At 32.6% G+C, this 15163-nt stretch overlaps 1 protein-coding gene across 1 annotated transcript in view; it reads right to left on the bottom strand.

Annotated features, from left to right (window-relative positions):
- Positions 1 to 15163, bottom strand: part of LOC145325582 (uncharacterized) — a 94914-nt gene that overhangs the window by 34493 nt on the left and 45258 nt on the right. Inside the window, exons 10-11 of the mRNA XM_080168549.1 lie at positions 4043 to 4127; positions 3690 to 3787 (exon numbers count right to left, since the gene is read on the bottom strand). Of these exons, the coding sequence (XP_080024675.1) occupies positions 3690 to 3787; positions 4043 to 4127 (183 nt within the window). The remainder of the gene's footprint in view (positions 1 to 3689; positions 3788 to 4042; positions 4128 to 15163) is intronic.

Raw genomic sequence — 15163 nt, 5'->3', positions numbered from 1 at the left:
TTGTACTTACCAAAATTAAAACAAGAGTATGTACTAGTGACAACTAGTCATTGTGATTTGTACTTTAGCATTATTGTCTTTACTGCGCAATTCAAAGATTCCTTCAAATTTCCCAGAAATATTTAGGGTTTTCATTTCTATTCCTCCTTATTCTATGGTGATAAATGAAGTTTTTTTTCTAGTCATACACAGAGTCAAACGAAAAAGTAAAGAAGTCCTAAAAATTTTAATATCATATAATTTATTCCTTAGTAAATATAAATAAGCTTAACGACTGACCGTTACAAAAATACGTTTACAGTAAAGCTATTCTATAGATAGTGCTAGTTTATTAAATACTCTAATAAAGTGAAACACGCAGTGGGCTAAAATGACGATTCCCCCCCTTTAACTCATTCCCTGAATGAACTAACTTGCCACTAAATGAGTTCCATGTTAGCCAGCTAAATTTTCGACAATTTTTCCCCTTTCATAATATCCTCGTCTATTCTACATCTATTTATTTATTTATCCTCTTATTCCTGAGTCTTGTTAAATAAATGGTCAAAGGCTGAAACATATCTGTTTAGTTCAAAGTAAACAAAAATATTCCTTACATAAGCGTAGCTATTTAACATTTATTTCTGACTGTTCATCTGTTAGCTAATAGTAAAATAAACATAAAAATACCCTAATCAAGACGTGAAATATTTGGCCAGCGTAGCTAATTTATTATACGGAGAAAAAGAGACAAAGGTTTATTTTGCTCTATCACTCTCTAATTTGTTTGACTCTAAAAAAAACACAAAATTGCGTAAAATTTTTCCTTTTAACATTACAAAATTTAATGAATTTGGAAAATGGGTATGCGGTAGGAGAGTGTAAAAATACTCCTTTAAATTATAATTTAGAGGTTTGTCTTCCAATTTTCTACTCCCTTAAGGTTTACACCCTACTTGCTAAACCCTTTGCACGACACTGAAATTATTATTACGGAATGTTCCCCCATCTGGTTTTCTATTAGCTGATCTAATGATTTTGTATCAAGATTATTAAATCTATTGTGAATGATACAGGGGGAGAAAGTGGACAATGGGCAGTTTATTTTCCTAGTTCCAAAAGTTTTGTATTAACGTTTTCTTATTGTTTGGCTTAAAAACTTTGGGGACTTTAATTGAATTTTAATTGGTTGATTCATCAAATTGAGTGTTCAAACGTTTGTAATCTAAAGTAGGGGTAATTTTGTGTATCATCAATAGTGATGTACATCAATTTATCGCCCATTGCCTTATTCCCTGTAAGAGAGGAGCAAGTTTGATGAAAAATTAAATAAAAATGTTTCAGCAGCAAATGTTTCCCTTCAGCCTTAGCAGCAAAAACGGCATTTACCCTCCAAAAGCGAGTAAACCATCAACCCCTCCCCCTCCCCCACTCCTCTTTTACAATTGTGTAGCTCTTTTATGATGCAGCTTATAGTACCTGAAAAAAATTACGTCATAAAATAAATAAAAACATTGATAGTTCAGTACACATTGTAATTGACATTACAGTAAAATGTATATTGGCATAATATTGGTCGTCTGTATTGTATGACGTAATTTTTTTATTCAAGCTGCTTCCCCACCCATGAAAGCGAAGCCTTAATTTTGGAAATGCTGAGCTGGTTGTATTATTTGTAATCGTCTAATGATTCTTTATTTCATCAATTTGTTATGACTATGATTTCATAAATATTTTTTATCAAATAGACACATAACCCGCAATCGTGGCTCAACACGTAGCGCAAGCGCTCAGAGTTGATAGGTTCTAATTTCGAGCCGACACCGCGTCATAACTAAAGACGTTAAAAATGGATCCTACTGCTGCTATGTCGGGTGCGCTACATAAATAGTAAGAGTACGGGGGAATTTCCTGGCCCAACTGACTACCATGTACAGTTAGGACTTCTCAGACAAAGGCCATGCAATCAAAGGGTTCGTTGTCTGATGGATGTTATTTAACTTAATATCCTTGGTATTAGAGTATCGCATTCCATTACACGTGGATGATGCTCTGGATTCTCTAGATGATCACTTAAATCGAAGGAGAATCCCGCTCTTACGAGGTAATGGTAATGTATCAAATAGACATACGATTATTTTAGATTTTTGGACGGACGTACGTACAGACCTATCCAAAATGACAAGCATGTTTTAATCCTTATAATAAAGTAACAGGATGTTTATTTGTCTGTACCAAAGGATCTCGCTAGCCGCTGAACCGATCAGGTTGTCCTTAACAGGGTAGCTTCTCATAGGTCTAGAATAGGTTTATAACTATTTTGCTGGAGGGTACCATCACCTTCCCAAGAGAAATCGCCCGTAGAAAAAAAATAACCCCCCAAAAAATCTAAATTTAACAAATGGGATTTGGGATTGAACTCCCCTCTCAAGTGCCCCTGGAGGCCTCTAGGGGCGTAGCCGCTAGTCCTATTATATAAAGTAGTAAGCGTTTTTTGTCTGTCCCGAATGATCTCGATAACCGCTGAACCGATATCGTTCTCCTTTACAGTGAAGCTTCTTATAGGTCCTGGAAAGGTTTTAAACTATTTTTGGGGAGGGTGCCTTCACCCCCCCTACCCCAATTTTTTTTTTACTCTTTGGAAACTTAAATTTAAAATATGACTAGGTCGACTTTTCCCCTTCCTACCTTAAGTGCCCCTAGAGGCTTCTAGGGGCGTAGCCGCTAGTTTTAGTATATAAAGAAGTAGTGTTTGTTTGTCTGAAGATTTCAATGACTATTCAAACGATTAAGTTCTCCACTTAAGGGAAGCTTTGCATAGGTCTCAGAATGTTGCTAGGCTACTTTGTTTACTTTATTCAAGTCATTGGATGATTTCAGGCTATTTTTAATCTCCGAATGCAGATCAGATGCTAGGGGCGCTGCCACATGTATGATTATAAGAAATGGGGTGGGGGGAGGGTATGGCTGTATTGTTCACTACTCAAGTAAAAGGATTTTCCTATAAAAAAAAAAGCTGAGATATTAGCACAATTTGCTGCATTAATCCATATATTAAGATAAACCTAAGATAATACTGAAGCCAAAACAAAATTTTCTATCAATTATTATAATCTACAGAAGAGGTCATTTTGTTTCTCGTATTCATTCTAATCCGGTGGATAGGAACCGGTTCTCATCCATACGAAAAAACTATGTCTAGCATCGTATTATATCCAGTTTTCTACGAATAAAGGAATGTACAATCATAAGATTAAAACCAGTTTTTTTAGCCGGTGCCTTCGGCACCACGGGGCTAAAAAAACTAGTTTTAATCTTATAATTGTACATTCTATATCCGCGGAAAGCCGTTTATAATACGATACGAGAAATAACTATTATCATATTTTACAATTAATCAATTTATCGTTGATTGTATTATCCATTAAGATCCTTAAATAAATTAAAAAGGATGTCTCAATCGAAGTATATTGCTAACCGCTGCAATCATATATATTGCTGCTCTAATATGTCCTGGATAGGTTTAATCTATTTTACATGGGATTACCATCACCCTCCCAAGAAAAATGACCATTCTAAAAATTCTTCTTTTTAAATTTAAAATTAAAAATTGAGGGGAGTCGACTTACAACCCCATCCAACCTCAAAGGCTCTTAGAGGCCTCTAGGGGCATAGCCGCTAGCAGACAAATATAAAAATAATAACCCTACCTCCATTATTTTGACTAGCCTCAATTTTCCTACTCGAGTCTGGGGTGCCGGAATTTGAGGGGCACGTTCGATGGTATGAATTCGATTCAGACTGTCGCCTAGATAGATAGATAGATAGATAGATAGATAGATAGATAGATAGATAGATAGATAGATAGATAGATAGATAGATAGATAGATAGATAGATAGATAGATAGATAGATAGATATATAGATAGATAGATAGATAGATAGATAGATAGATAGATAGATAGATAGATAGATAGATAGATAGATAGATAGATAGATAGATAGATATATAGATAGATAGATAGATAGGTAGAAAGATAGGTAGATATATAGATAGTTAATACCTTGATACATTAGGTGTCCTGTGCGTCGTTGTGTGTGTCCATTTCTCTTGGTGGTGATAGATAAACAAGAATATGGCACATATACCTAAATAAAAATAAACAAGGATTATTATTGGTTATGGAAGTAACTAGCGCAGCTTAAATTGTTAAAAAAAACGTGTGTCGTTAAAGTACAGTTAGTTATACTAATTTACTAAGTATTTTAATTAGTTAAAAGGGAATGACCGCAAGCTATCTAAATTTGTTGACAGAAAATACTCGGATGCCATGTCCTGATTTGTGGCGTGCACAGCGATTCACCATGGGGGGGGGGGTGTAACCTTGAAAGGATTTTAAAAGAAGAGAAGGCTATATAAAATCTTTTTTTAAGGGGGCGTTAACACCGCCCCTTATTATAGTATTAGATTTACATTAAAAAGAAAAACAGACAGACGAACTTATTGGGATTACTAAAGTTTTGTTGTAAAAAAAAAACTTTTCAGATTCTCATTGTGTAATAATGATAGGTACAAAGTATACAACAACGGTTAGGCTTTCTTAAATTATTAATATACTAGTAGAATCACACCTAGAGGTCTCTAGAGGCACTTGAGATTGTAGGGGGTTAAATTAGACCCCCAAAAGTTTTTTTGATTGGGAGGGAAGGATCATTTTTATAGGAGTACTTTTATTTGGGAAGGTGGTAGTACCCTTCCTAAAAATAGTTATGAAACTTTCCAGGACCCATTAGAAGCTATATTGTAAAGGAGAACCATATCGGTTAATCTATAAACGAGATCCTTAAGTACAGACACACACACACAGACAAAGATACTTTTACTTTTTTATATGGATTATCGCATGGTTTTATAGACATAGATAATCGGATAAGATAGAAAAGTGAATAATTATGGGATTTAGACCATTTTTTCTTGAATACCTACAAAAGATTTCTTATATTGGATGTTAAAGAGGGAGTCACACGTTATTTTTTCCCCGTCTCAAGATAGATAGATATTTTACAAGTTCTATCCTACTCAAGGTAGATAGATAGATTTACTATAATATATCCTATTAAAGATAGATATGTCTTATATAATTCATCCTACTCAAGAGAAATATATATAAAATATTTTACTAGTAGCTACACCCTAAGAGGCCTCTAGGGGCACTTGCAGAAGGGGGATGCAGTTACGCTCTTCCCTTTCAATTTTAGTTTAATAGAAAAAAAGTACAAAAATAATATATTTCACTCAAACAGACATCATGTAACTTTTATACAATGATTATATACCTTACTAAAGCTAAAATAGAGTTGTGAAAGTTTTCAATGAAGAAAAATAATCAAAGTTTAGATGAAAGAGAATTAGTGTTAATTTTTTAGAGATAAAATAGAGGGTTTTTTTACCCATCATCCTTATAATAAAGTAACAGGATCTTTGTCTGTGTGTACCAAAGGATCTCACTAACCACTGAACCGATATGGTTCTCATTTACAGTGAAGCTTTTCGTAGGTCCTGAGAAGGTTTATAGCTATTTTGGTACCTCCACTCTCCCAATAAAAAAATTCCCCCCACCTCCCTCCAAATAAAAAGCTTGGATGTCTTTTGATATATACTTAGAGAACAAGGCAATGACGGCCGAACAAAAGAACATACTCTAGTTATAGAATAGCAATTCTTCTAAAAAAAAGTTTGAATGGATTCATTATTACTTGGATCTTACACCAGATTATCCTGTACTCTAATCAAGTGAAACTTGTAGCTGGCTAAAATGATGACACCATATCCACCCCCTTTACCTTATTTCCTTCCCTACTACTGGATGAATGAACTGACCAATAAATGTCTGTCTATATTAGCAACCTAAATTGACGACAATTTTCTCACTGTCATAATGTCTACTAATACAGAAATTAATAATCTATATCTTAATTTCTTCATTGATGTGGGGCATTTTGTATGAGAAAAAAACATTTGAATTCTGCCTTAAAACCCGGTTTTTCCAAAGTACCTATTTTTGGAACATTTTTAAAAATCAAATTGCGCGGCTTGTGTTAATAGTAGAAAAATATTATGCATACCTTTAGAATTGTCATTAACTCTAGTTTTTGGAAATATATGTAACACATACAAGCTATTTGTAGTATAGGAGCTACATTGGAAAATGTGAGAAGTGTTGAAAATTTTAAGTAAGTTGGGACATTTTACCACGTAGCTCCTAAACTATGCATAGCACAGGAATATTTCTTAAATACCTAAAAACTAGAGTTTATGACAATTCTAACGATATGCATTTTTCTACTATTAACACAAGCCGCGTAATTTGATTTTTAAAAATGTACGCATTTTTTAAATTAGTCATGATCCAAAAATCTTCCAAAAATAGGTACTTTGGAAAAACCGGTTTTTAAGGCAGAATTTGTTGAAAATCGCCAAATATTTTTTCTCATTCAAAATGTCCCACATCAATGAAGAAATTAAGATATAGATTATTAATTTCTGTCAATGGCAAGTGGGTTAAATTAAGCAATACTTTTAACTTATTAAAAAAACACCCTGTATTATACACATTACAATTTGTTTCTAATACGTCTAATAGAGCAGATAAATTGAAGGGAAACACAAAAGTAGGAAATTTTTGGAGGAAAGAAGTACGACAGGGGGCCGGGGGAAAGCAAATAAAAAGTAACCAGAGAGAGAGAGAGAGGGGAATATGGGCTGTTTATTACAATGGTCCCTAAAGTCCTATAATAACGTGTTTTTATTCGTGGGCTTAACAACTTTTGGGAGATTAGTGAATTTTGATTGGTTGGTGGATGAAAAACATACATAAAGACATACATACAGAAAGAAATACAAACAGACTCACAGATAGGCATACAGACAGACTCACATATAGACAGACATATAGATTATAGTTATACAGACAGACAGACAGAAATACAGAAAGACAAACAGACAGACAGATTGATTGTATTCTTTAATCTTTATAACATAATTCCTCTATTTGATTGAAATTTAAATAAAGTTTAACATATTTTCATTGGGTAGAAGTCCCTGTGCTAAAAGTTATCAGTCTATTAAAAGTTTTTAATAAAAAGTAAACATAATCAGTTTATTTTGTAATTAAGTAAGAATTGAGGCATATAATCTGAACAAAGACGATAACGTCTAAATTCCTGAGGACACATATGATTTAATACAAAGTAAAATAGATTGTTTAGCCATTAGGAATCAGAGATCTAAAGGAATAAGACAATGACCGATAAATTAATTTACATCTCTAATCATGATGGTCAAATTACCCCTTGGTATTTATATTAGTTGAAAAGTTTGGACATTAAACTTAATGAACCAACTAATCAAAATTATATAGAATAATTCAACGAATAATAAAACAATAATATAAACTTTGAGGACTAGTGTAATAAATAACCCAATACTCTCACCCTCCATGTTTAGGAATAGAGAATTTGAAGAAAAACTAAATGATAAAAGGACAACTACAAAAGTACTGCAAATAATTACACTATGATATCTTATGTTAGTAAATTAAAAATTAGTTCTACATACTGACGGACAGACAAACCGTAATTAAGAAGTAGTTACGTTAATCTAAAGGTATTTTTTTATAACTTAAGTCCGTGTCCCCCAAGTCTATTAGATTATAATTAACTTTTTGATGGCTTAAACTTTTAGATAAATCTTAGTTTACTAAACCTACAATAATGGATATATTATAACATGGATCTTACACCAGATTTTCATATCCTATTGTATAAAGTTGTAAGGTTATTTTTTGTCTTAAGCTTAAGATCAAAATGGTTTTGGGCTCTTTTAATTTAAGATTTAAGTCTTGGGATGGGTTGAAGCTTTTTTCTAGCCTCTTTCATGATTACATAGCCCCTAAATGCAAGAGGCGCAGCCCCTAGTTCTCATATAAAGAGAAACTTGCAGTGGGCTAAAATAACAATTTCCTCATTCCAACTCCCTAACCCAATCCCCTCCCCTCCTACTGGACGAATGAACTGACCAACCAATAAGCGAGTTCCATGTTAGCTTGACGTTTTCCCCTTTCATAATATCCACGAATATGTATATTACACCCATTCCTACAATAAATAGGGATAGATCAATAGGAGATAAATAAAATATAAATTGTGATGTAACTAGGCTTGCTAATTTATTATGCTTAAAACCAGTAAACAACATAATTTTTGTACGGCTCGACTTTTCTTTAATGTTGAAAAATGTTACTTTGTGCACAAGGACGTCCAAGTTTTTTTTTGAGGGTAATAAACTGAGCTGTTAAAAAGTTTTGAGGTAGGTAAAATGAGGGATCTGAAAGGTTTTTGAGGATAATCACCCCTTTATACCCCCCTGCACCCTTTTGACGTCTATGTTTGTGCACCTGCAATAAGCCGCTTTTTTGGCAGCTGTAGCAGCAAAATTTCCAATATTAACCAAATGTTTCATTAAACTTTATTTCATTTTAAATGTTGGAATTTCCATGTACAATTAGCAAACAATATCATCGAAAACCATATAAAGTTTTGAAACAATGGAAGAATTTTAGAATATATTTTATCAGAAAAATAGCATCATAAATAAAATATTAGTACTAACTTAAACTGAACTGTGATACTATAAAATTTAAAAACTTTGAAACCTAACCACTGTCTAACTTTTCAGACTATAGACAATGCAAGTGATTTTACTTGATTTATTGGTATGCAAGAGATGGGACAATAGGAAATTAAGTAATCATAATACATCTTTACGGATTTATTAGGAAAACATACAGGTAGGGCCATTGGTGATAATTTAATCTTCCTACCTTCGATATGTTTAAAATGAGTTGAAATGGTAAAAAGTTTTCTATAATACGATGCAATGCATGATTTTAAGTATTGATGAGAAAGAATCCTAATTCAGCGGTTATTAATAGGTTACTGGAAGTACACAAGAAAAGTTAAAAAATGTAAAGAAAGATATCTGTATATAAAAGTAATTGGATGTCAAACTGACTCTCTGTGTGTCTGTGTCAGTCTTCCTAACTACTGTAATGTTTAATTTTATCAATAAAAATACATAAAAGTGATAGAAAGGAATCTAACTCTTAATTATTTGTACTTTTTTTTTCTTATCTTAGTTTTATATTGCAGAAATAAACTGAATAAGATGATAGATAGTAGATAGAAAGATATCTAATTATCTAGCTAGATATCTAACTCTTACTGACAAGGTATTCTGTAATGTTCAATTGCATCAATAAAGAAGATAGAAAATAGATAGAAAGTTATATAATTAGATATCTAGATATCTAACTCTTACTGACAGGGTATTCTGTAATGTTCAATTGCATCAATAAACTCATAAAGAAGATTTGCGCTCGAGAATTTGCATATTAAATGCAATTATATGCATTTATACCAGGGAGGGAGGAGACATTGGGCTCTTTATTACACTAGTCCCCAAAGTTTCATAATCACTTTTTCTTATTCGTAAGCTTAACGAACTTTGGGGACTTTAATTTTTTTTTTGATTGGTTAGTTCATTTAATAGTTAAGTGTCTAAAAGTTCCAACTACTAATTATAATCTACAGAAGGTGTAATTTTATGTATCATCATTGGGATATACATTATTGTATTGGCTATTGTCCTTTGAGATTCCTGCATTTACACACATACACACACACACAAACAAACAAATGCATGCCTAATATGTCAGTAAAGATGGCTGAATTTTTTTATCCATAACTTTTCTGTGTTTATTTTTGCAGTTTTTGTTATATACTAAAAATTGTATTATTTTCCTACATTTGAACGAATGAAAATTTCCAGTCCCATGGATAAGAGATTGTCCAGCTAAAGAAAGGTATTTTAACCAACAAACTAATGACAACCAGTCAAATACTGCTTATTATTTTGAAGTATCGGTCACTAAAGGCCACTGAGGGCTTTTGATGTGGGGAGGGGAAGTCACCCCCCCCCCCCACAACTATTTTAATTATAATTTTAAAAAGAAAAAGTTATTTTGGAGGGTATATTTTTTCTAGGTGCAAAAAGTTGAGGGGAAATAGTTTTCTCTTATATAAATCATACCGTTTTCCTTACAGCATCAAATTCAGACAATTTTCCATGAATATTAAAACAAAAATAAAAAAAAAAATATCTTACATAATTTTGTATTTTAATTTCCGTGGAAAGCTGTATAGAATACGATGTTATAGATGATTATTCCCTCATTTTCTTACAAGATTAAATATAATTGTTATTTTTTTCTGGTATGGTAATATATTCTAAAGATAGACATTTTCCTTCAAAGTGCTTTATTGAGCACAGAAAAATATTCCCTCGTAATTTCAAAATAAATTAAAGCAATTTGACATGGGGTTAGCTTTTTGTTTTGTTTATTTATTACTTTAGGTCATATTAGGTTAGATTATATTATATTGGTTACTGAGTAGTCCTGAAAGGGATATACAGAGGAAAAAAACACCCTCACCCCCCCACCTATTTTCAATATTTTTAAAATAATTTAACAGAAAATCACTTTATCAGTACGTCAGTGTTTGTATTAAAACTTTATTTAAGACAGAAACATATCTTATAAAATATACATACATCTGCTGTAAATTGAAATGGTTAGTAAATAAAGCAGCAAAACTTCATAATGTCAAGTTTTCCTATACCTGCAAAGCTACCCTGCAACCAGTTTAACCCTAACTAACCACAATTTTAAAAATAAGAACCCCCCACCCTCTTACTTTTACATTTAAGGGGTGGGGTCAGTTCTTTACGATTGGAAATCTTGTTAAGTTATTAAAACAATTTTACAATGAAAGCAAGAAAAGTATTTGTTATATATAAACAAAGTATCTTATGCTGAAGTTTTGAAATTATAAAAGAAAACATTCCTTTTACGACTTCTAAAGAAAATATAAAAAATAAAATATTTTTCTAATGTAAGAAAAATGAGGAAAATGTTCTCACTATTGGATACATGTGAAAAAGACACTTTTGATTGAAAAATGGCTGCCACTCTTTTGCAGATATGTTTCCAATCTTTTTAACTGAGAAAACTGCATTGGAACATAACCTAGCAGCGCACAACTAGGTATACTTTCCGCCAGGCATCTTAAGGAATAAGACAATAAATAAAAGAGAAGGGTAGGTTTCTGGTAGAATCTGTAAAGGTGTGTGTTTTAAGACTTAACAAGGATGACAACATCCATAAAAGCGAAGCTCTGAAACGGTAGGACAAACGGATATTAACACTTGTATAATGTCAGAACTGAATAATCAGAATGCGAATGTAAAAGAGTCAAAGCAAAATTGTAAGTAAAGTTGTTAAAAAACTGCTTGATACAGGATAATGATTATGGACATACTTACATTTTTAGGACTTGATTATAGAGTTGCTTCGCTTATAATATTGTACTTTGTTGTCCCAGGAATTAGTATACTAAAAATCAGACCAATCGGATAATTAGGTCACATACAAATTTGTTGTTAAAAATGTAAAAAAATCAACATGTTTAAAATGGACGTACGGACATTCTGGTAATGATTATAGAGTTGCTACGCTTTCTAACTCGTACCTAACTATTACAGGAATCACCATGCAAAATTTGAAATCAATAGGACAATTCTAACATGCCTAAATTAACGAAAAAAGCTATTTAAAAAAGTAAAAAAATCAACATGTTTAAAATGGACGTACGGACATTTTGGTAATGATTATAAAGTTGCTACGCTTTCTAAATCGTACCTAACTACTAAAGGAATCACCATGCAAAATTTGAAATCGATAGGACAATTCTAACATGTCTAAATTAACGAAAAAAGCTATCCGTGACGGACGTACGGACGGACGGACCGACCCTAATTATAGAAAAGCTTCGCTTTTAAAAATAGTAGTAGAACGATAATATTCACTAAATATGTGTATTTCTTATTGAAAAGAACTATAGACAAAAAAAATTTTAGAGTTAACATATATTTTTATCGTTCTACTACTGTTTTTTACTTATAACACATAACCTTTATGGATTTTACCAGAAACCTACCCCTCTCTGTATATCCCCAATTTAAAGATCTGTAGATTAACAGCATTGATTGATAAGTTTTGACACTGCTCATTTAAACCAATCAATCAATTAAGCCAGCACTTGAAAGAATTTGTTTATAAAACTTTGGGGAATAGTCCCTTTCGTAACATTCGTCGTATTTTTAAAATGGCTTTCTATAGGTTATTTTAGGTTAGGTTAGGTTATATGGGGTTAGGTTAGGTGCCCCACAGGGTTAAGTAATTGGCCACGCAGGGTAAGAGCCCCCCCGTAGGGCTAGCAATAGGAGAAAAGCTACTGTGAAAAATACGAAGAATCGCCCCATAACCAATAATTCAATGTACAGAAGGGATAATTGTGTTTATCATCATTGGGGATGTATATCAATTTAGCGTCCATTGTCTCATCCCTTAAGATCCCTGCTTAATTCACACTTCATAACTTCACACACACACACACACACACACACATACACACACACACAACCAAACAAATTTTGTAAAACAATCAAATTGAAAATATTTACTTTGTGTTTGAAAGTAAAAATTTTGCAAAATAAGCCATAATGATCGAATGATTACAATTACAAAACAATTTTTCAATTGGAATAAATTTTTGTTTTATGGTTTGCCAGTATGGCTTAAAACTAAGTATTGTCCGCTGGGTTAGAACCAGATCTGAGCCAAATTGAAATATCATGTATCGTATTCTATGTAGACAATTTTCAACAAATAATAATTTAAAGACCTGAGCCAACTAATATGGAAATAATCTTATAATAAATAATTTTACTATCCGCGGAAAGCTGTCTAAGATACGACGTGATAATTAACTATTACATCATCGTAGCCTTCCGACAGAAAAATTAAAAATTGTAAGATTAATACTAGTTTGGTTAAACCCGAGGGGCGTGATAACGCGATGCGCCTGATTTGTGCTTTTACCTTTATTCTAATAGTCGCACACCTGACATAGCAGCTGTAGGTACAATTGATTTAATTTCAGTTATGGTGCGTTTTAATAGATTATTTTAATTGATGCAATTAATCACTTTTTATGTTAATCTATACCCAAGTAGGGAAGTAACTCTAGTCCCCAAAGTCGTATTATCTTATTCGTTGGCTTAAAAACTTTGGGGACATTTAATTAATTTTGATTGGTTGGTTCATTTAGTTCAGCGTTAAAATGTTTCAACCAGTAATTATAATCTACAGAAGTGACAATTTTGTGTATCATCATTTGGGATGTACATCAGTTTATCGGCCATTGTTTTATCCCTGTAGAGCCCTGATCTACACTAGTATGATATAATCGATGCAGTAAAAAGTTAGTAAACAGGAAAAAGTTAACTGTAAGAAATTGAGAAGATTAACACAGAATTGAAAAGTATTTGGAAATGGGCGTGCAACAGTGGGGTTGTTTACTACCCCTTTTTTACATGATTTTTTTCATTTTTTAAAATAAAGTTAACAAATTTGAAATTTTTTGCCTGCAAAAATAATGGACATACTTTATCTGTAATACAAAGTAGAATGATGTCCATTCGTCCGTCTGAAGCTTCATATCTCGGAAACCACTGAACTGATTGGATTCTACTCTTCAAGAAATATACTTGCTGGTCCTATGGTGGTTTTAGGCTACTTTCTTTTTTTTGTGTGATGCATATAATATAAACATTGGTTATGCACCACCACTTTATTTAATAACCTCTTGGGGCCAAGCCCCAAGATACTAGTGGCTAAGCCGCTAGTAATAATTTAAGGTACCTACATATCATTTAGCGTTGTCTTTCAAAAACTTAATAAAATTTTAGCACTTTCTAAATGTTTAAAGTGTAAGCTTATAAGAAAGCACAAATTTCTTGAGACAAAATTTTCTGCAAAATTATGGGTCACTGAATAATAAAGAGGTAGTTGTCTGGTGTACTGTACACATCAATACTTATAAGTTTATTATGTTACACCCTCTGACAGAATTCTGTGGACGCGCCAGGTATGAAATAAATTAGGATATTGATGTGAGGAGAATATCTGAAGAATGCAATGAAAAGAAAAAGTGATCCTATCCATAATAGCAATGGTAAGTTCTGTCCATTGAACCTTTGACTTTTGTACAGTTTAATCTACTGTGATTTCACAAACCGCAGGAAAGAAGGGGACATTGGACTGTAAATAAGACTGGTTCCCAAGTAATTAACCCTTGTTACCCTATTTTTTGGATCAAAAACTTTGGGTACTTTTATTGGATTTTGATTGGTTGGTTCTATGCTAGTAGTGTTCAAACTTTTTAACCAATACTTTTAATCTCAAAAGCGTTAAATTTGGATGAACACCCATAAAACGTCAGTTGTCTTATACTTTAACATCTCTGACAAACCGATTAGAAGACATGGCTCCATCTCACCTATTTTCTAACCCATGCTGGCCTTTTCTAGCCCTTAGGTTGTTGTCACATGCACTGGTTGAAATAATTTGAAACAGTACAAAATGAAAGTTCAACCCTATGTCATCAGAAAAACCAAAAAGACGACACGGTAACGGTTCCATCCCTCTAACTTTTCAAACCTATGGCGCTTGTACCCCCTAATTTACCTTACCTAATTTTTTTTTTAAATTAAAAGTTTTTAAAAGGTTTGTTTATGTTCCATGTACAGTTCGAGTTAGTGTACTTTGGGATTTTGTTCTAGTTAATTGAATTATCTGAAACTGTACAAATGAAAGTACAAGCCTATGTCATATTAGATAAGATCTAAAAAGAAAGAGCTAGTACAGTTTACAATAAAAGGTTCCTATGAACTTTAAAGGCCAAACAGTTAAACGTACAGATTATGCTCGCAGAGAATTTCACCAACGAAAGAAGACATACAAATAATCTCGAATAGACATTACTCAATAATGCACAGTTATCTCGCAGTGCGCATAAAAATACATTTTTAACGTGTTTTTTTCCTGTGCATCATTTAATATTGTCTATTCAAGATTATTTTTGGCCTACTAATGTGGCTTAACACAGTGTGCGGGCATGACATGTACGTTCAGCCATTTTGCAGCTAGTAGTCTTTAAAGTTC

The sequence above is a fragment of the Acartia tonsa genome, chromosome 8 (assembly GCF_053477335.1).
Source record: "Acartia tonsa isolate MP-2025a chromosome 8, ASM5347733v1, whole genome shotgun sequence".
Lineage (NCBI taxonomy): Eukaryota > Metazoa > Arthropoda > Copepoda > Calanoida > Acartiidae > Acartia > Acartia tonsa.
This window is presented reverse-complemented; position numbering and strand designations above follow the sequence as displayed.